Source organism: Microcebus murinus, chromosome 6 (assembly GCF_040939455.1).
Source record: "Microcebus murinus isolate Inina chromosome 6, M.murinus_Inina_mat1.0, whole genome shotgun sequence".
NCBI lineage: Eukaryota > Metazoa > Chordata > Mammalia > Primates > Cheirogaleidae > Microcebus > Microcebus murinus.
Window position 1 is genome coordinate 3,157,027 of NC_134109.1, and position 24,454 is coordinate 3,181,480.

Sequence of the window (24,454 nt, forward strand, 5' to 3'; positions counted from 1 at the left end):
CAAACCAGGGATAGTTAAAAGACTTACTTAACTCTCTGAGGGTCAGTTTCCTTTTCCCAGGAACAAATGTCGCAACATATGTGAACTATGAAAACTATTAATACTCTGTGCACTATTAATAAAGATTCCTCCCACTTTTTCAGTAAATACCCTGCTTTAGTCAACTTCCAGTTATTCCTGTGGTTAGCACTGCTTCTTTTTTTTTTTTTTTTTTGAGACAATGTCTCACTTTGTTGCCCAGGCTAGAGTGAGTGCCGTGGCATCAGCCTAGCTCACAGCAACCTCAAATTCCTGGGCTCAAGAGATCCTCCTGCCTCAGCCTCCCGAGTAGCTGGGACTACAGGCATGCGCCACCACGCCCGGCTAATTTTTGTATATATATTTTTAGTTGGTCAATGAATTTCTTTCTATTTTTAGTAGAGACGGGGTCTTGCTCAGGCTGGTCTCAAACTTGTGACCTCAAGCAATCCACCCGCCTCGGCCTCCCAGAGTGCTAGGATTACAGGCGTGAGCCACCGCGCCCGGCCTGCACTGCTTTTTTTGAAACAGAGTCTCACTCTGTTGTTCAGGCTAGAGTGCTGTGGTGTTAGCCTAGCTCACAGCAACCTCAAGCTCCTGGGCTCAAGCAATCCTTCTGCCTCACCCTCCTGAGTAGCTGAGACTACAGGCATGTGCCACCATGCCCAATTACTTTTTTCTACATATTTTTAGTTGTCCAGCTAGTTTCTTTCTATTTTTAGTAGAGACAGGGTCTTGCTCTTGCTCAGGATGGTCTCAAACTCCTGAGCTCAAACGATCCGCCCACCTCAGCCTCCCAGAGTGCTAGGATTACAGTTGTGAACCACCTTGACTGGCCCAGCACTGTTAATTAAACAATTGTTTTACTGAAATTTCACATTTACTAGTAACATTTTAAAAAGTCTCATTTTCTAATATTAAAGTTTTATACGCTTATTGTAGAAATTTTAGGAAATACAGAAAAGTATACACAAATATATGCACATATTACCACTAAATAAAGATAGCATCTCTGGTTTTGTATTTGTTTTCAGTTTTTTCTTTGGTATTCTGCATGTATACTTTTTATTTCTGAGATGGAGTCTTGCTATGTTGGCTCAGATGGGTTTCAAATTCCTGGGCTCAAGAATCATCCCACCTCAGCCTCCTGGGTACCTGGGATTATAGGTGTGTGCCACATTCTTTAGCTATGAGCAGTGCTTTCTAATGAAAGTGAGAACTTGGATGTTATCTACATTAAAGTATGAATGTTAGCCTAATTCACTTTCAGTCATATATGAAAGAACAGTGGCACCAACATTACCAGCCCACCAAGAAAGAGCTAAGTGAAGAAGATAGAGCCAGGAATCTATTCTTTTTCTCTGAAAAGAACAAGAGCTCAACCAAGAAACTAAAATGGCTAAAGTGGTCACCAGGCTGGGAATTTCTGAAGGAAGCAGGAGGAGGAAAACCCACCTGTTCATGAATATGGAAAGAAGGGCCTATGTTTCTTGTCATACACAGGAAAAAACTTTTTTTTAGTCAAAGTAATGATGACTTATAAGTTCCTGGAATGCATGACACTTAGAGAAAAGCAGAAACACCAGTATCATGCTTGATTCTTCCAGGTCTAAAGGAGCTGTCTTAGGTAAACACCACAGCAAGGAGAAGGGATTACATTAATTCTAAGCACTGTAAATCAGGCCATTAATTACAAAAGCACACCCCTCTGCCAAATTTCCTGGTCCAACTAATTGGTTCCTCAAATAAAGGCTTCAGAATTTCTCCAGGAAATTTAAAATAAAAACCACAAGCTGGGCATGGTGGCACATGCCTATAGTCTCAGCTACTAGGAAGGTGGAGGTGAGTGGATCACTTGAGCCCAGGAATTTGAATCCAGCCTGAGCAACACAGGGAGACTTCATCTCTTAAAAAAACAAAACCAAGGCCGGGCGCTGTGGCTCACGCCTGTAATCCTAGCTCTTGGGAGGCCGAGGCGGGCGGATTGCTCAAGGTCAGGAGTTCAAAACCAGCCTGAGCAAGAGCGAGACCCCGTCTCTACTATAAATAGAAAGAAATCAATTGGCCAACTGATATATATATAAAAAATTAGCCGGGCATGGTGGCACATGCCTGTAGTCCCAGCTACCAGGGAGGCTGAGGCAGAAGGATCGCTCGAGCCCAGGAGTTTGAGGTTGCTGTGAGCTAGGCTGACGCCACGGCACTCACTCTAGCCTGGGCAACAAAGCGAGACTCTGTCTCAAAAAAAAAAAAAAAAAAAAAAAAAAAAACAAAACCAAAACAGTAACAGAAAAACCAGAGTAATTGCCTCAAAATTTAGGTTAGTAAATGCCTAAGTCTTTCTGATGAATTGGATCCCATTAGGTGGTAGATGGGGCCGGGTAGAGATGAAAAGAACCGCATCTGTGGGGTTAAGTGTCACACTGTGGCCTTGGAGAGGGTTCGGACAGACACACTCCTGCTTGCTGACACTGGCCCTTCCTCATGATCAGGAAACCACATTCCCATAAATGTCTGGAAGTCAGATTTATCTGAGTAGGAAGGAATTTAAGTTGTATGAGGCAAAAATATTGGATCTTAGGTGGCTAATTCACAAAAATTAAGAATACAGTTATGAAAAGGGGAGGCAGATTGGTTTTCTAATAAAAATTTGAGTTTCCTTTCATAGACCACAGAATTAAATATTAGAACTGGAAAGAACTCAGAATTCATCAAGTATAATTTCTTCTTTTTATAGCTTGTAAAGCTGAGGATCAGAGAAGTTCTAAGTGATAGTCAAAGGTAGTTTCAACTTTGATGTTTAACAGATTTTAAGTCAAAGTAACATTAGTATTTCTTAAGCTTTTAAATTTAAGCAACAGCAAAGGTTAAGAAACTTAGAAATGAGTTCTTAACTGTGAACATCAGACTAAGCAAATCAAAGGAGGCACTGTTTGGAGAAAACTAGAAAATCAGCTAAGACCACCTTTCCAAATGTGAAACCTTAAGTTTCCTATCTGTCTTGACAACTGTATATATGAATAGAACAAAATTTAAAGGTTCTGAGAGAATGAGGCCCTACTGCTATTTCAATGTGGACCTTGTAATTGTGAGCAGAGTTAATTTTTTTTTTTTTTGGAGTCAGACTCTTACTCTGTAGCCTGGGCTAGAGTGCTGTGGCGTCAGCCTAGCTCGCAGCAACCTCAAACTCCTGGGCTCAAGTGATCCTCTTGCCTCAGCCTCCTGAGTAGCTGGTACTACCGGCGGTGTGAGCCACCATACCTGGCTAAGCTCTAGATTTTTAAGGCTCAATACTCAAAAGGAAAATTAAGAGTCTAATGATATCAAACTTTTTTTTTTTTTTTTTTTTTGAGACAGAGTCTCGCTTTGTTGTCCAGGCTAGAGTGAGTGCCATGGTGTCAGGCTAGCTCACAGCAACCTCAAACTCCTGGGCTTGAGCGATCCTTCTGCCTCAGCCTCCCGAGTAGCTGGGACTACAGGCATGCACCACCATGCCCGGCTAATTTTTTTTTTTTTATATACATATCAGTTGGCCAATTAATTTCTTTCTATTTATAGTAGAGACGGGGTCTCGCTCTTGCTCAGGCTGGTTTTGAACTCCTGACCTCGAGCAATCCACCCGCCTCGGCCTCCCAGAGAGCTAGGATTACAGGCGTGAGCCACCACGCCCGGCCAATATCAAACTTTTTAAACAGGGTGGAAAAAAAAAAAAAAAAAAAGAGTCTAATGATGACATTATAAAGCTAGGAATGGAACCCATGGGTACCTCTAGCACAGCACCTTAGGCACGGAAGGGCACTTAATACATTTTTGTTGAGCTGAACGGCCAATCCCTGCCATCCAGTGAGCCTTCTAAGCATTTATAGAGGCAAACACTTGTTTGTATTAGGGTCTAAGCATGGTCACTTTATTAAATTGACAAACTAAAGATGCAGTAATTCATACCTGTCTAAATTTAGCTCTTGCTTCTTTTTCCTTCATTCTTCCATGTGCAACCAAATAGTCAAATACTTCACCTATAATTAGGAGAAAGGAAAGTAAGCAGAAGTCCCACTTCTTAGCATTAATTTTCCCATAAGCTGACAATGTCTCACTTTCAGCAATGCTCTAATTTTTAAATACAGGCATGAAATTAGCCAGAAATATGTGGAATTTAAACTAAGCTGTCCTTAAGTTCAACTATAGGCATTTGAGTTCACCAATAAAATCTTTAAGCTGGAGAAAAGCCTTAAAATTAAATTCTCATATGCTTAAATTATATAACTTTTATTTTAAGTGGTGTTTTCAATATGCTGTAATAAACACTGAGCAATGAAAATTGAAAGTCAAAGTGGATGAAGTATGTGTGTTTAAAGAGGATGTCTTCACTGACATCAAATGCATTTCCTGAGTCTATTCATTCATTCAGTGAATGTGTACTGAGAGCCTACTGAGAGCCTACTGACCTCCAGGCACTGTTCTAGGCTCTGGGGAAACAGCAGTGAACCCAGGAAAGTCCCTTTCCTCATGGGGTTTCCATTATAGGAGGGGCAGACAGACAATAAACAAATCAATACATAGTATGTCAGAGGACACCAGTGCTGTGGAGAAAAAGTAGGGGAAAGAAACAGGTGGAGTGAGTTTCTGTGTGTGTGTGTGTGTGTGAGTGTGTGTGTGAGTGTGTATGTGTGCGCGCATGCGTGCACACATGCACTTGCCTGCTTGTGTTCTGCTGGCCACTTGAGGGAGTGGACAACATAGTTATCTGGGGTAAGGTTCTGCAGCAAGTAAGAAACAGCAAGGAGGCCATAGGGTTGGGAAGGGTGAGAAAGGGGGAGTCCTGCAGGCCTTGTTAATGACTCTGGCTTTACTCTATGTGAGCCCAGAAGCAGAGAAGATAAAAGGAATGGCTTCTTAAAAAGATCACGGGCTGCCACAAGTGGAAAGAGGTCAGGATGAAGGGGAGGGACAGGGAGACTAATTGGGAGACTAGTCCTATAATGGAGCCAAGCACGGAGTGGCAGGGATAAAAGCGAGAAGTGCAGCAGTGGTGAGAAGTGGGGGTTCGGGACACAGTGAGGGTGAAGCCAGCAGAACTCATGGAGTTCATATAATATTAATTCTTTGAGGAAGAGAGGTGACATTTTGGGGAATGTATTACTAGTACTGCCAACTGCTTATCAATTTAGAATAAACACCACCTCTGAAATCAACAGAGAAGAACATGAATTTAGAAAATTAGATATAAAGTGTCTCTAGGAAAGAACAGGTCTATTTCATACACACGAGGAATATTTCCATTAGCTTAGTGACAATATTCAACTAAAATATTCTGATATTTGAACTATACATTAGTGTCTCTGACTTTTTAAACTCTTAACCCTAACTCTGAATAAATCAGTTTTAAATAATCGATAGGCATAAATATTTTCATATTATCATTTGATTGTATAATGATCTTTTACAAGGCATTACGTACTGTCAATTTACACTACCCAATTCATTAAACTATAATCAATTAGGAAGTTAAATGTCAGCTCAGTATAAAGTCAGATCAGCATTTTCTAAGCGAATGATCTTTCTATCTGCAGAAAAGAACACAAAGTCAATGCAAGTGGTTAATAAGTGAAAACAACTAAAGATGTGTACAGAAAACAGTTTTGACGTTAAAAAATTAATGTAGTAAGCTCACTAGCTGTTATATAGTAACATAAAGTCCAAGTCTGTGAATGTAATTTAAAAATATTTTTTCTAAACCCAAATGCAATAAAAGCCTCTTCAGAGATTTCTGGAACGATGAAGTCACATACATAACCACTAAGTTATACATCAGTTCAACTTTTTTTTTTTTTGAGACAGAGTCTCACTCTGTTGCCTGGGCTAGAGTGCCATGGCATCAGCCTACCTCACAGTAACCTCAAACTCCTGGGCTCAAGCGATCCTTCTGCCTCAGCCTCCTGAGTAGCTGGGACTACAGGCATGTGCCACCATGCCCGGCTCATTTTTTCTCTATATTTTAGTTGGCCAATTAATTTCTTTCTATTTGTAATAGAGACGGGGTCTCACTCTTGCTCAGGTTGGTTCTGAACTCCTGACCTTGAGCGATCCTCCTGTCTCAGCCTCCCAGAGTGCTAGGATTACAGGCATGAGCCACTGCGCCTGGCCCATCAGTTCAACTTTTAAACCAGGAATTGAACCTAGAGCTTTCATTTTATTCCTTATTAAAAATGTATTAACACTCAGATTAAACAGCTGAATTGAAAACCTCTAAGGCTATTTACTATATATAGAGAGAGAAGAAAACCAACATGCAATCATTCTCCTGCCCAGGTCAGAGAAAAGGCAGCCGGATGGACCCTTGGGCAGCACAGTTCAGAGAGTTCTTAGTTCTAGTTCAGGTTCTGTAACTAACTAACTAGGGAACCCTGGGCAAAGGACAATCTGAACTTTGGTTTCATCTGTAAAAATGAGACAAAAAATTGCCCTAGATAATTTCAAAGATATCCTGGAGAGTGACAGTGCTTTGTTGAGCTGATGAAAACAAACAGCCCAAGAAAATAAACCACCACCACCATCGATTAAATGCTGTTGTAGTGCTATGCAATGCATGGAGCTCGCTGGGAGGGCTAGGTCATGAAGTCCACTGTGAAGCTAAGTGTGACATGTTACTTGTCAGATCATAGGGGGCCCTGGCTAGCTTTACCCCATGTCTGTCTTTTCCAAAGCCTGTCCTCCTTCTCTTAAATGTAGATGCTTCTCAGATGTTATTGTCTTATCCCTATATGAGTAATCTCTTCCACCAAGGTACCTAAAATAGATGGGAAAGAAAGCCGCGACAGACTGACAAACCACACAGGCTACGTGTTGTCGGAGGCTGGGGCTCTAGGCTACACAGTGAGCCCACAGTGAGGCTTCCCAGCTCCCACTTCAAGGGTAAAAGCCCATCACTCATGGCCTGGCCACATCATAGAGTCATTGTGAAAGTCAGAGGACGTCAAGGAATGGAAAGCACTTTGTACACTGCAGAGGCCATACGATAAGAAGGTTATAAACATTACTCTGTGTCTGCTAAAAGATGAGCAGGAAGGGTTAGAACTCCGTATAGACTTTTGGTCCTACAATAACCTTCAGTTCTTCCGACAACTCCTCAAGTTTGAAAATCCCAACCAAAGTCCCAAACTACACATTTAAAACATAAAATACATAACTAATAATGAATTAGGACTATGCAAAAGTGGTGTCAGAGGTATGCCTACTAAAACTCATTGTTTCTCACAACAGTCTCCCATTTAACAGTTAACTCACCACAACTGGGTCATAATATAACCTTCTATCTCCAAGTTTTACAACCTGGATCAAAATGCTAATGATAAAATAAAACTACTATACTGTAGAGTTCAATGGAATGTGTACCCAGTAGTTTATAATTTCATACATCCAATTCTTAATTGTTGAGTATCTGCTATGTGTGAGGGACTGTGCTCCAGGCAGGGAACACAAAAATATAAACAAGAAAGCATCTGCCTTCCAACAATGATGAAACTCACATGTGGTCCAAAAACCACAAGAGAGCCCAACCTCAACCACAGGATGAGAATCTTTATAAAAGATAGAAGCTATATACATGCATTTCAAAAAATGTCTACATTTTTACAGCCTTATAGGCAAATAATAACCAGTCCTTAATCTGTATTTTAAGGAAAATCGAGTCATATGTCCTATAACCATCAATTCTGGTCTTGGGAAAGATGGACACCAATGACATATTAAAATCTGATAAAGAAATACATCTAAACCACAGTACACACTTATTTCAAACAGACTAATGCATTGATACATTTAAACACCCAAATACTTGGGATAAACAAAGTGTGTGTTCCACACATAACACAATGACATTTAGCCTTAGAAAAGAAGGAAATTCTGACACATGCCACAACATGGATGAACCTTGAAGGTATTATACTAAGTGAAATGGGCTAGATACAAAACGACAAATACTGCAATCTGTACATGAGGTACTTAGAGTAGTCACATTCATAGAGGCAGAAAGTTTAATAGAATGGTGGTTGTTAGGAGCTGGGGGAGGGGAAATGAGGAGTCACTGTTTCATGGGTACAGAGATTCCCTTTAGTAATATGAAAAAGTTCTGGAGATGGATGGTGGTGGACTGCAAAACAATGTGAATATACTTAAACCACTGAACTGTACACTTGCATGGTTACAATGGTAAATTTTATGTGGTGTATATTTTTCCATATTAAAAAAAATCCACGGCCTTAGATATTATCAATTAACAAAGCTAATAGTGAATCAGTTAATGGCAACCCATAGAATTGCTAACAGTCAGCTTTTTTGACTCTTATCCTAGTATATTATAACTCTGGGTGTTAAATGAAACCTTAACAATTATTCATATGGGCACTATGGTTGGGTATTCTTTTAAAAGAGAAGAAAAAAAACCCCTAATATATATATATTATATATATAAACGTTCTTACCTCCACTTGCATATTCCATGATTAGGTAGAGTGTTTTTTCAGTTTCAATGACTTCGAATAACTTCACTGGGGGAGTGGACAAGATATAGGAGAAAAAGAAACAAATGTCTGTAGGCACAAACCATGCACATGTAAACTGTAACTTTCAAAAGCAACTTTTTCCCTGTTAAATATTTTAACAGCTGGCCCTCTAAAAAATGCTTTTAGGGGATTTTACCAAATGGTACAACAGAAAAGCTTTTATGAAAACAAATAATTCCACAAAAATAATGATCATTTCTGGGTATTCAATGAGACTTCAGAATGTCATCAGCCGTCTACCAAGAGCTATCTGTGCTTGCTTCTTCTGTCATAGTTGTCACTGTATTTATTTGCTTCTTGGCTACCTGCCCTTCCATCATCTCACTCTTTGCACATTAGGAAAAGTGGTATCAATTCTCTCAGCCTGCAGCAATTGCTCAGATCTACTCACTCCTACAACTGCTCATCCATTCACTTGTCATTATGGTTTTAAGGATATAATTCCATTTCGGACTTTTGTTGCTTGGGAACTTATCACAACTCTCAAGAACAAGGTTCCTTTGCTACTATTCTGAAGCCAGAGAGGGAAAGAAGCAGAGGGGTTTATACTGCAATTATTTGGAAGAAAAAAAAAACTTTCTTAAAGAACAATTTTTAGCAGGTCAGTGCTACAGCAGTCCCTTGTTACAGATGTTTCTCTTACTACTAATTGATAAAACCATAATACATCAATTAGAAAGATGCATATTTAAATGAAACTGAAGCAAATCTCTGAAGCTATCTAGTCACCACTGTGCATACCTACTTTATTTTGTTAATATTTACTTTAAAATTAAATTTACACAAAAGAGGGGGTGATGCTAGTCTTATATTGCAGGTGATTTTCTGATGCTTTGATAGAGTATTTTAGGCCAAACAAGTATCTCACATAGTAGTCAATAAATGTTTGATGAACTCATGAATAAAACTATTGTACCATTCCTTACACTTTGATATGCTCCAGTTGCCAAGAAAAACCATTTAAGAAAGTTAAGACACATATGCTGGTGAACAGCATAAAAATAAAACTTTTCTAATATTCCAATGCAAATTTTAGCTCTTTGGGGAAAACCATTTTAATGCAATATAAATTTTTAAAAATTTCAATCTATTGTCAAAGATATGCCATTTAGTAAGTAAAGAACTCTAATCAGGGTATAATTTCAGTAATTAAAGGACAAAATAAATATGTTTAAGTTAACTAGTCCTACGCAATAGTGATAAAGTTTTGTGGTGAAAAGTTGGAATTTGAAATCCAGAGTTCACTGGCTAGCCCCAAAGGGTTGAAATAAAAAGCAAAAAAAGGTTTTCTTCCCACTAGTATATTCCTTGTGATTATCCTTTTCTTCGAACATACTATATTTCACTAATTCTAAGATGTCTATTTTAAGTAATATCCCTGATATCAAAATGATGGTTTGGTAGTAGTATATAAAAAAAATGCCTTTTTAAATGCATTAGCTTAGATTTAGTAGCTTAGATTTGATGAAACAGAAAATAAGTCTTTTGTTAAAGTATACAAACAAAACGAACAGCTCTATTTAAGAGCTTTTTCCTTCCTGTGGTTCCATGCTATTCTTCTGTCAACTGTGCCTGAAGCATTCCTGATAGGCTAACTTTACCACTAAATATCACCCTTTCCTGTCCTACAACTGGTGTTGACAGTAAACTCACATGGACTGTCTTAAGAGTGATTTCACTCTGAAAATACTACTTTTAGATTGTGGGAGCTATCGCTGATATGTAAAATACATTCTGATATATACAAATATAAATGTAAAGCAGTTAAATAATTTACAAAGATCCTTATTATGACATGTGGGATCAAAAGTTTTCACTGTATGTGTATAGAGTAGGGTATTAAGTATTAAGGGTATTCAGTAATAAGTAATTTGCATATTTTCATTTTGTTTACAATTACTATGAGAGGAGATACTTCCTCATCTTTAAACCTACATAGCACAGAGTTGTGCACACAGAGGATACATAAAACATATCTTTGCTTTAAACAACAATTCCCATCAAAATTCCATTAGATAGCAAGTATTCCATCTTTTAAATATGATTCAGTGTAGAAGTATTTTCTCAGGAACTTAGTCACAGCAAAAAGTATTATACTTTTGAAAATATTAATTCCCACTTCCTATAATTCTCTTCTACTAATGAAATAAAATTTTCTAACATATTAAAAAAGCAAATTATAGTTATGATTAGAGATGTTTCTACTGCACTAAAGCATTTAATTTGTCTTCAGTAATTTCAAAAAGCTAATATAAACAATCAACAATTGGTATATATATTTATTAAAAGTGTACCAGGGGTAGTGGAAGGAAAGGAGTCTCTTTCTACCATTTCTGGAATACATATTTAGCTTTGTGACATGCTTTCAAGAATGCATTTAGATCAAAAAGTATTTAAAAAAGCAGAAAGTACCTATGTTTGGATGATTTAAAATCTTCATTATTCTTACTTCTCTGAAGAGCTAAAACAAAACAAAACAAAACAAAAACAATCCCCCGAATACAAGTTATTAAACATTATATTCCAGTGTTGCAATATAAATGTAAATTTTCTCTTAGCTATGGAATAATAAACATTAGCAATGAATTTGTTATCTAAGACTAATATGAAAGTCTGGAGTAACTCTGAAGTAGCTTTATAAACTACTATCAAATACTTTCATTTATGAAAAACAGCAGAAGTCTCAAAGGGGGAGGGTACCACACTTTCAATTTTCTTTTGCTATCTTGAAAATATAAGGCTAGACCTGGGCAAGAACAGTTTTTTATGATTAAATTTATTCTCACTATCTTCCCAGGGGTCCCAATTTTGTCAATCAAAACTTGTATGGTCCCAGTGAATTATACCATGAGCATATTAGATTGGTAATTCCAAATAAATCTAACATTTTGAACAAAACCACCTTGGGAAATCCTCACTGGAGAGGACAGGCAATCTACCAGAGGCTGTGATGGACTGTTACATTACTGACCCTCTAATGAGTCACGCCTCACATGTTCATGCTTCTGTGGAGTGTCCCTTTCATACTGACATGAGATGTGGCCATGTGACATGCTTTGGCCAACAGGACATCAGCAAACTCAAAGCAAGCAGAGGTTGGATAAGATGTTAGGCACAGCGAAGCTTGCTCTTTTGGAACAGTGTAGAGGAGCTAGTCAAGCCTCTGTGAGGATCAAGGGTGGTGTGCAGGCAGAGAGACCCACTGTCCTAATTGCATCCAGCCCCTGCCAACCCACCAGATGAATATAGTCACACAAGTGGACCCAGGTGTGACCTTATGAAGAATCGCCCTGCCAAGGCCAACAGAGCAGCCCAGCCAACCCACAGAATGAGGAGAAATAGCAAATTGTTGTTGTATATTCAAATGTATATTCAGAAAAGGGTCGTACTATGGCCTGGGTTAGTTAATATGACCCGGAAAAACTACAGGATTAGAGAGGCCACCTTATTCAACAACCCTGTTGCGAACAAAAGCAAACCAGGAAAGGAAAGAAAAAGATCTTCTGAGGCCTTGCTATCTTTCTACGGGATATCTGGCTGGAACCGGTTGACCTAGGATACTACAACCTGCAGGAGACATGGGCTGGGAAAAGCCTTGGGAGAGAAGGAGCAGCTGGCCATGTGGAAAGGAAGCTGGTGAGAGATCATAGGACTCTTGCTGCTCTTGTCCTCGTCTACTGTGTCTCATCTAGAATTCAATCAGCAGCTCAGGGGAGATGGACATGGGCAGGATTTGACAAACCTAAGCTATGCACCTGAGCTCAGAACTTGAAAACATGGAATCAGACGAATAACCTTTCCTAAGACACTGGCTCATTTTGAAAGGCAGGAGCACTTTTATCTCCAACATAAATACTTCTGCTGCTACTGTGGTCACTCCACATTTTGTGTTCCGAGATGAGCAGACGGTCACCCTTATCCCTGACCACCATCCAGGCTTTAGTTCTTTTCTAGCTTCCCTCTGTTGAGCTAACACAGAAATTGTTTTCCAACCCATTAAAGTTGAGCTCGTGGCTGTAATTTGAATCTCCCAATTACTTCCATCAACTACTCAATTAGAAACCTCCAATTTGGATACCATATCAATATAGCTCAGGATACCGCACTTAGCATGACACCTTGACCACAGCCAAGGCCAACCTGCACCATGTAGCCTCTGTTTACCACCCCGGCCCCCCACTCGGCATCAGCTCTGGTCACCTCAACTCCTTTCCGTTACTAGAACATACTAAAAGTTCTTTTAAATTTCTTCTCCCTCTTCATCCTTGAAGTATGAAGCAGAAGCTCTGGGAAGTTATCTAAGTAGGTCTCCTCTGTTTTAAAGCACAGCCATCTGTTCACTTCTTCCCTAGAATCTCTCTCAAGTTGTGATGATACATTTGTGTGCACCTTTCCTTATCATTTTGTCACGCACACGGAGTGTGCCTGTCTCCCTTCACTGCTGCACACCTGAAACCAAGCTTGGCACACAACAGGAATGCATTTGTTTGACAAATGCCTGCACAAAAGCAACTACCACCAAGAAGGGCGGCTTGAACGGCTCCTCAGCATTCTCATGGCCACACTACTCTTCAATCCTGAGCAGCAAAACGCCTGCCACAGAGTGATGTTAGTTCTGATGGCTGAAGAGCAAGTCCAATGAAGGCAATCATTTTAAATCCCTGCCAGCAGTGCAGTGGGATTGAAACAAAGTGGATCAGAGCCAAAGAGCAGGAAAAGGATGAGCTCTTACAGGAATGTGAGGGAGGGAGGGCTGACTTCTGTCCAAGACACCAGGCACCAGGGAGGTACTAGACTTCTGAGGACTTAAAAAAGGACGTCCGCAGTTGAAAATGGGGCGCCAGTGCTCTGTGTATGTGTGCAAACAAAGATGGGCACATGCAACCCATGAAGGCACTGAAGACCAAGTGACCCATTCTGGCCAGAGCAGTGTGTCTCCAAGTGTGGACTTCAGGCCACCTGCATCAGAATCGCCAGGGGGCCTGTGCAAACAAACTGCAGGTTCCTAGGTCCTACCCAGCACCAGATCTGAAACGAAGACGTAGAGTTCATTACTCGACAAGCGCCTCAGGTGTGGTGGCTTTAAAGTAAGTCTGTAAACTCCTCCCCTCAAAAGGCAGGACTTAGCATCCCTTCCTGTGGGTGTGGGCGGACTTAGTGGCCTGCTCCAATCAACAGAATCCGACAGAAGCGACGGTGGGGACTTCAGAGACTGCCCAGGTTCGAGGAGGCACTGCGGCTCCCTCCGTGTTCTGACGGGTCACTTGCTGGAGTAGCATAAGGACAGTCAAGTACCTCCGTGGACAGGACCATCTGACAGAGTCGTGAGGCTGCGTGCCCACGGCTGGTGAGGAACCACGGTCTCAGCGACAGCTACGGGACTGTGCCCCCTGGACAGCGGCCCTGCCTGCCCCAGTCGAGTCTTCAGATGGCTGTGGCCGTGGCTGACATCCGGCAACCACCTCTGGAGAGAGCCTGAGTCAGAACTACTCAGCTAAGTCACTCCCAAATCCCTGACTCTCAGAAACTGGGATGATAAACGTTTTTTCTGGAGGTTGCTAAGTTCTGGAGGAAGTTTTTTACACAGCAGTAGATAATACACCACAGACACACGTTAAGCTTCGATAAGCCCTGAGTTACGGCAGAGGCCACACCAGGAATGCGCTAGGAAAGGTGCATGGGACCAGGCAGAGATGACGAGCGGAAGCTTAATTCTGTCAGCAGAAAGAGCAGCCAAAGACTCCCTCGCAGAGCAGCGTCAGGACATCAGCAGAATAACTTCACATGTTCGCCTCGCTGTCAGGATCGTGTATGAGGCACAAACCGGCAGGCAGTGAAACCGAGTTGTTAAACTCTATGCCAAGTTAGACGAGGAGGACAGGAAGAAGCGGCGAACAGTCATCAAATGTGGGCTGCGTCTGAAGCACAGAGCCAGCGGCTCCACAGCTATGAACGCATCTAACTGGAGCTTCACAACCGCATCGGGGGCATGTGATCCTCTCCCATTTACAGAGAAGAAAGACCGCGACAGGTGAAGCTTGTCCCAACCCCAGCGAGTATGCGCGGGACCAGGATCCCGACTCTGAGATGTCTGACTCCATAGTCCACGTTCATGTACCTTAGAAATCTCCAACTAAAATAATCGACAAATTATAAATTGCTGATAGAGAAAATTCCAGAGCAACGGGTGGGCGTTGGCACAGAACTTTTTTAAAAAGTTGACAATTTGTATAGAAGTGAGAAAAAATTTCAGAGATTTCATGGTCTGTGAACCTGATGGCTGAAGATAGTTAAATCTGGAAAGGAAACATGAGCTTTAAGCAAAGTCCCATAAGGACTATACAACATATTTCTTAAAGTTTTGTTATTATAAAAGGACACCTAAGAACAGCAATTCAGCTCATTTCTACAATTTACTCCAGGGCTCAAGGGATCCTCCTGCCTCAGCTGGGATTCTAGGCATGAGCCACCACACCCAGCCTCTACTATCTTAATTCAATTGACCTCTCCCTATTCCCTTTTCAATCTTTATAAACAAATACTAGTTAAAAAATATCAAACACAGACATGTCAGAGGAGTAAAGAAATACATCCCAATAGCCAGAATCTGGGGTGTGCAAGAATTATCTTTGGAAAAAGACAATTTTACCAATCAATATGAAAATGAGTACGTAAAAGAGAGCACGGGGGATTACATACATAAAACTGATCTACATCCTTTTGATCAAAGTACTTAGGTTGCTTTCTCCAGACACACAGGTATGGGGCAGGAGAACAGGCCAGGTAATCAAGTCCTCATCACTGCTTTGTCTCATTTGTCACAGCACCTCCTATCAACAGAGCATGCATCAAAGGTCCTCTCAGATAAAACTAAGAGAGAACTGACGAAAGTCTACAAAGTTTATGTGGAAAGAATATTCAAGAAAATACATTTGTGTAAAAAAGGAAAAACAAGGCCAGGTGTGGTGGCTCATGCCTATAATCCTAGTACTTTGGGAGGCTGAAGTGGGAGGATTACAAGAAATCAGGAGTTCAAGACTAGCCTGGGCAACATAGCAAGACCCTGTTTCTCAAAAAACCAAACCAAAACAAAACAATCAGCCTGACATGGTGGCACATGCCACTGGAGAGGCTGAGGAGGATTGTTTGAGACCAAGAGTTTGAGGTTGCTGTGAGCTATGATCACACCACTGCACTGCAGCCAGAGTGACAGAGCAAGACCCTGTCTCAAAAAAAAAAAACAAACAAAAAAAAAACCCAAAACACCCACAAAAAAACAATAGAAAAGGAAAATATAAGTATCTGTTTCTTAATACACGGAATATTTCTGAAAAGACACACACAAACTGATGGCACTGGTTGCCACAAGGGTAGGAAAATTTTTTGGCTAAAAAGAGAATTCCTAAGAAAGAAAAGATAGCTGATAGCTGCTGTATTTCCAACACTTTCTCCTGATGTGAAGAGGATTTACTGTTCTTTCTCAACACGCAGGTTGAAGGGGTCCAAGGGGGGAGAAAGGCAAACAAAACATCCTTCCATGGAAGGTACTGCAAGTGGAGCATACATGAGACGCAGCACAGCAAGGTAAAACTAAAGAAGGTAAGTAAAGAAATTCTAATCACCGTCTTGGAACCACCGTGACTTTAATATAAAGCATGGAGCCAGGCGAGGTGGCTCACGCCTGTAATCCTAGCACTCTGGGAGGCCCAGGAGGGCGGAATGCTCAAGGTCAAGAGTTCGAAACCAGCCTGAGCAAGAGCGAGCCTCTGTCTCTACCAAAAATAGAAAGAAATTAATTGGCTAACTAAAAAATATATAAAAAAATTAGCCGGGCATGGTGGCACATGCCTGTAGTCCCAGCTACTTGGGAGGCTGAGGCAGGAGGATCGCTTGAGCCCAGGAGTTTGAGGTTGCTGTGAGCTAAGCTGACACCACGGCACTCTAGCCTGGGCAACAGAAGTGAGACTCTGTCTCAAAAAAATAAAAATAAACAAATAAAATAAAGCATGGAATAGAAAAGATAACAAATGCTAAGGACATGAAATAATTAATAGCATTATTAAAGACCACTTGTCAGCTAGATGCGGTGGCTCACGCCTGTACTCCTAGCACTCTGGGAGGCCAAGGTGGGTGGATTGTTTGAGCTCAGGAGTTCAAGACCATCCTGAGCAAGAGCAAGACCCTGTCTCTACTAAAACAAATAAAATAAAAAGAAATTAGCTGGACAACTAAAAATATATAGAAAAAATTAGCTGGGCATGGTGGTACATGCCTGTAGTCCTAGCTACAGGCTGGGACTGAGGCAGAAGGATGGCTTGAGCCCAGGAGTTTGAGCGTTAATTTCTAGATATACTGTGCTTTTGGTTTGCATTTTCTCTTTTATCCAAGAATTTCATGTGTTTTAAGTTCCACACGTATTTTTTGTTTCACTCTGTTTATTGCTCTATATTCAGAAATTGTAGCCTGGAAAGAACTGTCAGGTTTCTTAATCTTATTAACAGGACTACTGCTTACAGTTATACTAGTATATATGGCCAAATTCGGAGGAAATCATTTACCTTATAGTCATTAAAGACTAGAGTAGTTATTGCATGACCTGAGAAAGGCAAGTTATAAAGTCTTCTCTGTTACTCCTGTGTTTCTATTAATTTAGCTCAGATTTTCACCTGTTACGTATTTTGGGGTTCAAGTTATCATTTGGTGTTTTACCACTGAAAGGACATGAAATTAGATCCCTATTTCACAACACACACAACATCCAGGTGGTTTAAAGATTATAAAAACTTGAAGACAAAGATGTCCCCAAGTAGAGAATAATTTCTTAGAGAAGTCACAAAAAGTACAGATGATATAAGGCTTATAAATTCAGCAGCATTAAAATTAGGAACCTCTGCTATTCATCAAAAGACAACATCAAGAGAGTTAAAAGAGGCTGAGCAAGGTAGCCACCTGTAATCCCAGCACTGTGGGAGACAAGGTGGAAGGATGGCTTGAGCCCAGGAGTTTAAGACCAGCCTGAGTAACAGAGTGAGACCCCACCTCTACAAAAAATTAAAACGAAAAAAGAAAAAAGTAGCCAGGCATGGTGGCATGCACATGTAGTCCTAGCTACTTGGGAGGCTGAGATGGGAGGATCATTTGAGCCTAGGAGTTCAAGGTTATAGAGAGTTATGATGGTGCCATGGCACTCCAGCCTGGGTGACAAAGCAAGACCCCATCTCAAAAAAAAAAAAAAAAAATTGAAAAGATCAAGTGGAAGATATTTGCCTCATATAATAAAAAGTATCCAGAATATGTAATGATCTCCTAAAACTATTAAGGAAAAAAATCCACTAGAAACTAAAGACTTGAATAAGCACTTTACAGAAGAGACAAAAGCCAACAGAAATATAAAAAGATGCATTACCTCATGAGTAATCAGGGAAATAGTAAAGCCACAATGAGATGTTATTTTTATATTCACCAGATTGATGGCAACAATTTTAAAAAATCAGAGAAAATAAAATTTTGATGTGGATACATTACTTGCACACTCTCTTATATGCTACTGGTGGGAATAAAAATTAGCACAACTACTTTGAAAACAAATGGCCTGTGATCTGAGAATTCTACCACTGAGTATATATCCTCAAGAAACTTTTCACAGGTGCATCAGGACATAACAGGACAATTCACAGAGTCATGTTTATAATAAAAATAGCTGTAAGCAATCCAAATGCCCCTGAACCACGGAGTAAATAAATACACGGTGGTATATCCATATAATGAAACATTATATAATCTTGAAAATTGACATAGTAAAGTGAATTACAGCTAAATACATCAAACATGGAACAAAAATTTGAGCAAGGGAAACCAAAAGCAATAGGAAAAGAATACATATAGTATGATTCCATTTATATAATGTTTATAACTTTACATGATACTGATGATGGAGCCATATGTGGTAAAATTATAAAGACAAGCAAGAAAATAATAACAAAATCCTTATTAGTGGTTACCTGGGAGGTGGGAAACAGAAAGGGAACAAGGTTGGAGAGGGGTACAACATGGGATTCATTTAGAGATATTGCTGAAGATCTATTTCTTAAACCAGATGGTAGGTATCTGGGTGTTCATTTCATATATATTTATACTCTAAACATGGAATATTCTTTTGTATGTAGTCAGTATTTAATAAAAATTAAAAAAACTGAATTTTTAAAAAGTACTTAGATTTAGCTAACTAATATAATGAAGCAGTTTTTAAAAATTTAAAATAACAGTAGCAGCAATGTGGTTTTTTATGATCAAATATTTCAAAGAAAACTAAGAAATTTTCCCATCCCCAAAACCTAAGGTTGGCAGTCAAGATTACTAGGATCAGGGCAGTATCAGGAAAAACTAATTTAGTGTTAAAATCAATTTAGTACTAACAAAATTAATTCAACAGATTTTACTGGGTATCTACCATATGCAAGGTGAACATCAGTATGTTCCTTTGCTATCCTTCTCATATGTAAGGGCTATGTCTAGTTCTAAGGAAATGGGTGTAAAGGAAGCTATTTGATATTACGGATTTAGGTTCTAATGCTAGTTCAATCCCTGACTCACTGGATGACTGAACAAGCTGCAAAATCTTAGAAATATTCATCTGTAAAATATAAATTAAGAAACAGCCTCTTCACAGGATTATTGTGAAAAGAATACACGATGATATTGGTAAAGCGTGCATAGTTATTAAGAATCTGACCTCTGGAGCCACACTACCCAGTCCCAACCCAGCTCCACCACTCACCGAGTCCAAGGAACTTGACCTCCCTGGCCCATTACTCACACAATTAAAGAAGGCCTGACATGCAGAATACAGGAACAGCACCCGGCACACAGTGAGCACTAGACATGGGACTGTGATTCTGGCTGATGTTGCTGTTATTATGATTCTCTCCCAAAGGCCTAATTTGTGCCCACTTTTTTATTTTCTGCAAATGGATCCATAGTAAGCTCTAAGTTTAATCTACTTAAAATATTTGGTTCCTTGGGGACTTTTCTAAAATAGTATAATGAATCACTGGTACAATTAAAAATATACATTTTAATATTCTCAATTCACAATGTACTCTAAATATCAAGCTGTAGTATTTCTTGCCAAAACAAAAATAAGTCTGACAGTAAATTAAAAAACATCCTTAAAAAGAAGCAGCAAGATAGAAGTTATACCTTCTATTTCTACCTTTTTGGAAATCTAAAAATAAAGACATACACAGATGTTTTTGTTTTCAATACCTGATATATGTATAATAAAAAAAAAAAAAGACTGTCTTAGATTTCATTTGCCATCTATTTGTATTAATTGGTCAGATTTATTACACTAATCTGAATGCAGACATTGGATTGTGAACAATATGCAAGATTGCAATAACTACTTTTAAAATGGCTACTACTACTTTTGTTAATGGCATGAATTGCTGGCCTGCTAAAAGCCAATATAAGAAAATGAAAGAAGAAGGCAGTAACAAAGAAAAAGAAAGAGATGAAAAGAGTTGCTTAATGGGCCGGGCGCTGTGTCTCACGCCTGTAATCCTAGCTCTTGGGAGGCCGAGGCGGGCGGATTGCTCAAGGTCAGGAGTTCAAAACCAGCCTGAGCAAGAGCGAGACCCCGTCTCTACTATAAATAGAAAGAAATTAATTGGCCAACTGATATATATAGAAAAAATGAGCCGGGCATGGTGGCGCATGCCTGTAGTCCCAGCTACTCGGGAGGCTGAGGCAGGAGGATCGCTTGAGCCCAGGAGTTTGAGGTTGCTGTGAGCCAGGCTGACGCCACGGCACTCACTCTAGCCTGGACAACAAAGTGAGACTCTGTCTCAAAAAAAAAAAAAAAAAAAAAAAAAAGAGTTGCTTAATGAAAAAGATTCCCAAAATGATTTGTGCTTCACCCAATGGGTAAAGGAGGCCAGGAACTGGGTGTTGAGGCTTTCTCAGGAAAGAGTTCCAGAGAGGGAGGGGATATTCACCAGTGGCAGTAGAAGCAGTCTATGAGACTTAGAACACTGGGGAAGGAGTCATCTTTAAAATAAGTTACCTTATGGAACAGGACAGGAATTAAGAACTTTGAAGGTAATTAAAGGAAGTCTAGCATACATTCTCACTGGGATCACCACATCCCACTCTAGACCCAAGCCAAGGCCTCTAGGGAGGAAAAGTGCTATGAAGGAAACGTGCTTTAAAAAACAAATCTCCACAAATTATTTTAATGCACAGCAAACACTGAAAGCTACTGGTTTAAGTAGGCTGAAGCAAGAGTGCCCTAAATAACCCAGTGGTGACTGCAATAAAAGTAATTAGGCTACAGACCGCATGAAAAGCATGAATTGGTTCTCTATGGCTTCAAACGATAAGGTTCCCTGATTTGTCCCATAACTAAGCTTCCCTGGAATGCCAAAAAAGGCCATTACTGCTACAGAGCTCTAAGCACTAACTGGCTCCAAAACAGACACTAGCTTTAAAAAGAAAGCAGCTTTCCTCTTCCTGGGTAAGTGTCTAGTGCTCTAGGGGCACTGAGGCACAATGAATAACCCTATACCACCCAATTTGAAATCAGAAACAAAAAAGGCTGCTAAGATATTAAGATAATTCACAGAAATAACTTCCAGAAACAGACCTGATAAGATCATTCCTGACTGGACTGCATTCTGAATTCTTCTAGTTTTCTCTATTATCTGGCTACAATTCTCCAACAAAAACTGCTTTCCTAAAAGGGCTTTAAGCAGAAGCTGAAAACTCGATGTAAATTTCAAGGGACAAGTCTCATGCCTGATACATGGGCCACATAAAGAGTTCATCAGAATGTCCAATGCTACAACCAGAGACAGTCAAACTGCACAATAGGACAGGAAGTTGCTGACTTCATGCTGTGGACAGCTTTTCCCAAAACCAACAGAGCAAGACTCCCCAACACTATTAGACTCTTACCCCTCTTAATTCTTTATGCCTACCCTCTTCACTTGGCAGGATAATGCTGTAGAGAAAATCTCACAATTGGTAGCTTCTGTGGATAACTTGCTCTCCCACTTTAACCTGGTTACGGGATGCTAGATTATCTACTAACTTTCCTACTGTTTAGGGAAGAATCTGTGCAGCTGATGACACTTCTTGTTGCACACTGATAAATACATCAGGTATTGTACAGCAGACTACCTGCTTAAAATGGGTATAATGGGTATACTCCTCATCTGGCTATTTGATTTTAGTTGGTTTGGTTCACAGAGACCCTAGCTAAGGAGCATATTCCAAACTCTTGGTATTATCCCCCTGACAGCTGTAATAGTATGTCTCATAATGGTCTTTTTATGGCTTAAGCCATAAAAACTCAAAGAAACACATGATTATGTGAGCACCCTAACCTATAAGTGGCATGCTGAGACTGGAAGCCCAAAATGATGGTACACTGAGAGTTGTGCTGATGCCCCAGGTTTCAGTTACACTCACCCAGATGAGAGCCTGACTAAACTAGGAGAATCATTAAATAAAAATTATACGAGGCCATAGTTTTAGACTAAGTTCTTGCAGTAGGCCCCAGAAGATGAGACTAGAAATCAAAATGGAGTCACTCATGTTAAAAGTTTTACATCTTCGATTCTAAACTAAGTTATCTGACTTTAGAAATCAAGAGAGAGATAACAGCCAATTTTCCAAGCAGGCCAGTTGAAGGGACATGATAATAAAGTTCCCTGTGTTTTAATCCTCACACACAAAAAGTAACTGAAAGTAACTTTTATATTAATTAACCAGTTATTCTTCCACTGCTCTGTTTTCCTGTCACTGCCTTACAAGAAAAGTAACTTTGAAAGGACTAATATACTCTCTGTTCTTTGCTTCTGCTTTCCTCAGCCTCTATCACTAAAGCCAACTGCTCAGCTCACTGGACACTTATTCTATTTTATGGAATGAACTGGGAGAGGGAAATGAATGAAGCAAGCAAACAAGCAGACTGAGGTGGATGTGAGCAGGATTTGCCCATAAAGATCCTGATGAATGGGTTCTAGAGTCAATAATGCTTCAAATAAACATCTGGCAACTTACTGCGTATTTTGCATATATGTATTTTTTTCTTCAGTAAATCTGATTAAAAATTTATAACACAGGGATTTTCCCTTTCTGTCTTACTATAAAAGTCTGATTTAAAAATGGCAGATGGGCCTGGTACAGTAGCCTGTAATCCTAGCACTCTGGGAGGCCAAGGTGGGAGGATCACTTGAGTCTAGGAGTTCAAGATCAGCCTGGGCAATAGCAAAACCCTATGTCTCTATAAGATATGATAAAGAAAAAAAAACTGCTCTAGCATGGTGGCGCATGCCTATAGTTCCAGTTGCTCAGGAGGCTGAGGCAGGAGGATTGCTTGAGCCCAGGAATTGTAGCAGGCAGTGAGCTATGATGATGCCATTGCACTCTAGCCCAGGCATCAACTTCCTCTCTCCCCTTATCACCCCCCTGCCTCATTTTTTTGTTTGTTTGTTTTGTTTTTTAAGGAGATGGGGTATCTGTTACCAAGGTTGGAGTATGGTGGGAGCATCATGGCTCACTGCAACCTCAAACTCCTGGGCTCAGGGGATATTCCTGCTTCAGCCACCAGAGTAGTTGGGACTTGAGGTGCATGTTACCACACCTTGCTAATTTTTAAGTTTTTTGTAGAGACTCCTGGTCTCAAGCAATCCTTTTGCCTTGGCTTTCTAAAGTGCTGGGATTACAGGTGTGAGCCACCACACACAACCAGCAGCACCAACTTAGAAGAACAGATTCTCCATTGTAGGGTCTTGTTCCTGCCTTGTTGAATATTTTAATTGGATGAAGACATCCATATCCAATTTAGCACCAAACTAGAAGTGACAGCTAATACAAAAGATTCATTATTTAAAAATGCCCAGACTTGAATTATGGCAGAAAATCAATTAAATGAATTTTAGCAGGAATTAAACAAATTCAGGTAAGGGGGGGGATAAGCAATTCTAAGGATGGAATAAACTAGACCTCTGTTGAGGGTGACTCCTGTGGGTGGCCAAAGAGGCTGAGATTATTTACTCCAGAGAACGGAAAATCAAGAAGACTCAAAATAGCGATCTCTAAGGGCTATCTATGTTTGGAGTGATAGACTTAACCTCTATAGATCCATATGGCAAAATAAAGAACAGTGCTGTAGAAGATTCTATGACAGGCTGGGCGAGGTGGCTCACGCCTGTAATCCTAGCACTCTGGGAGGGCAAGGCAGGCGGATCGCTCAAGGTCAGGAGTTCGAAACCAGCCTGAGCAAGAGTGAGACCCCGTCTCTACTAAAAATAGAAAGAAATTAATTGGCCAACTAAAAATATATAGAAAAAATTAGCCGGGCATGGTGGCACATGCCTGTAGTCCCAGCTACTCGGGAGGCTGAGGCAGGAGGATCGCTTGAGCCCAGGAGTTTGAGGTTGCTGTGAGCTAGGCTGATGCCACGGCACTCTAGCCTGGGCAACACAGTGAGACTCTGTCTCAAAAAAAACAACAAAAAAACCAGATTCTATGAGTTGCCACTCCAAAGTAAGAAAAATGCTCTAATAACAAAGCCATTGAACACTGGAACAAGATGATGTGGGAAGGAGTGTGCCTCCACCCCTGAATGTGCTTAGGGTGGCTAATTAACCAGCTATCATAAATATATATTTTTTAAAAATCAATTATTTCATTATGTGTTACAAATTTCTTATTTGTAATTAAGTAGTTTCAGTTTAACAAAAAGATATACTGTTTAAATTGGTTGTAGTGCAATATGGTAACAACTGAGTTTCTGCCACCAAGAAGACTGAATCAGGGCCTCTGCCGCCTGTAGCTGCTGTGTGTAATCCTCCCACCAACACTTAATG

At 40.1% G+C, this 24,454-nt stretch overlaps 1 protein-coding gene across 12 annotated transcripts in view; it reads right to left on the reverse strand.

Annotated features, from left to right (window-relative positions):
• Nucleotides 1–24,454, reverse strand: part of MARK3 (microtubule affinity regulating kinase 3) — a 91,062-nt gene that overhangs the window by 30,981 nt on the left and 35,627 nt on the right. For all 12 annotated transcript variants that reach the window (XM_076003694.1, XM_076003693.1, XM_012746323.3 and 9 more), the window contains 3 exons: nucleotides 10,992–11,040; nucleotides 8,499–8,564; nucleotides 3,964–4,034 (listed from right to left, as the gene is read on the reverse strand). In XM_076003694.1, coding sequence (XP_075859809.1) covers nucleotides 3,964–4,034; nucleotides 8,499–8,564; nucleotides 10,992–11,040 — 186 coding nt within the window. The remainder of the gene's footprint in view (nucleotides 1–3,963; nucleotides 4,035–8,498; nucleotides 8,565–10,991; nucleotides 11,041–24,454) is intronic.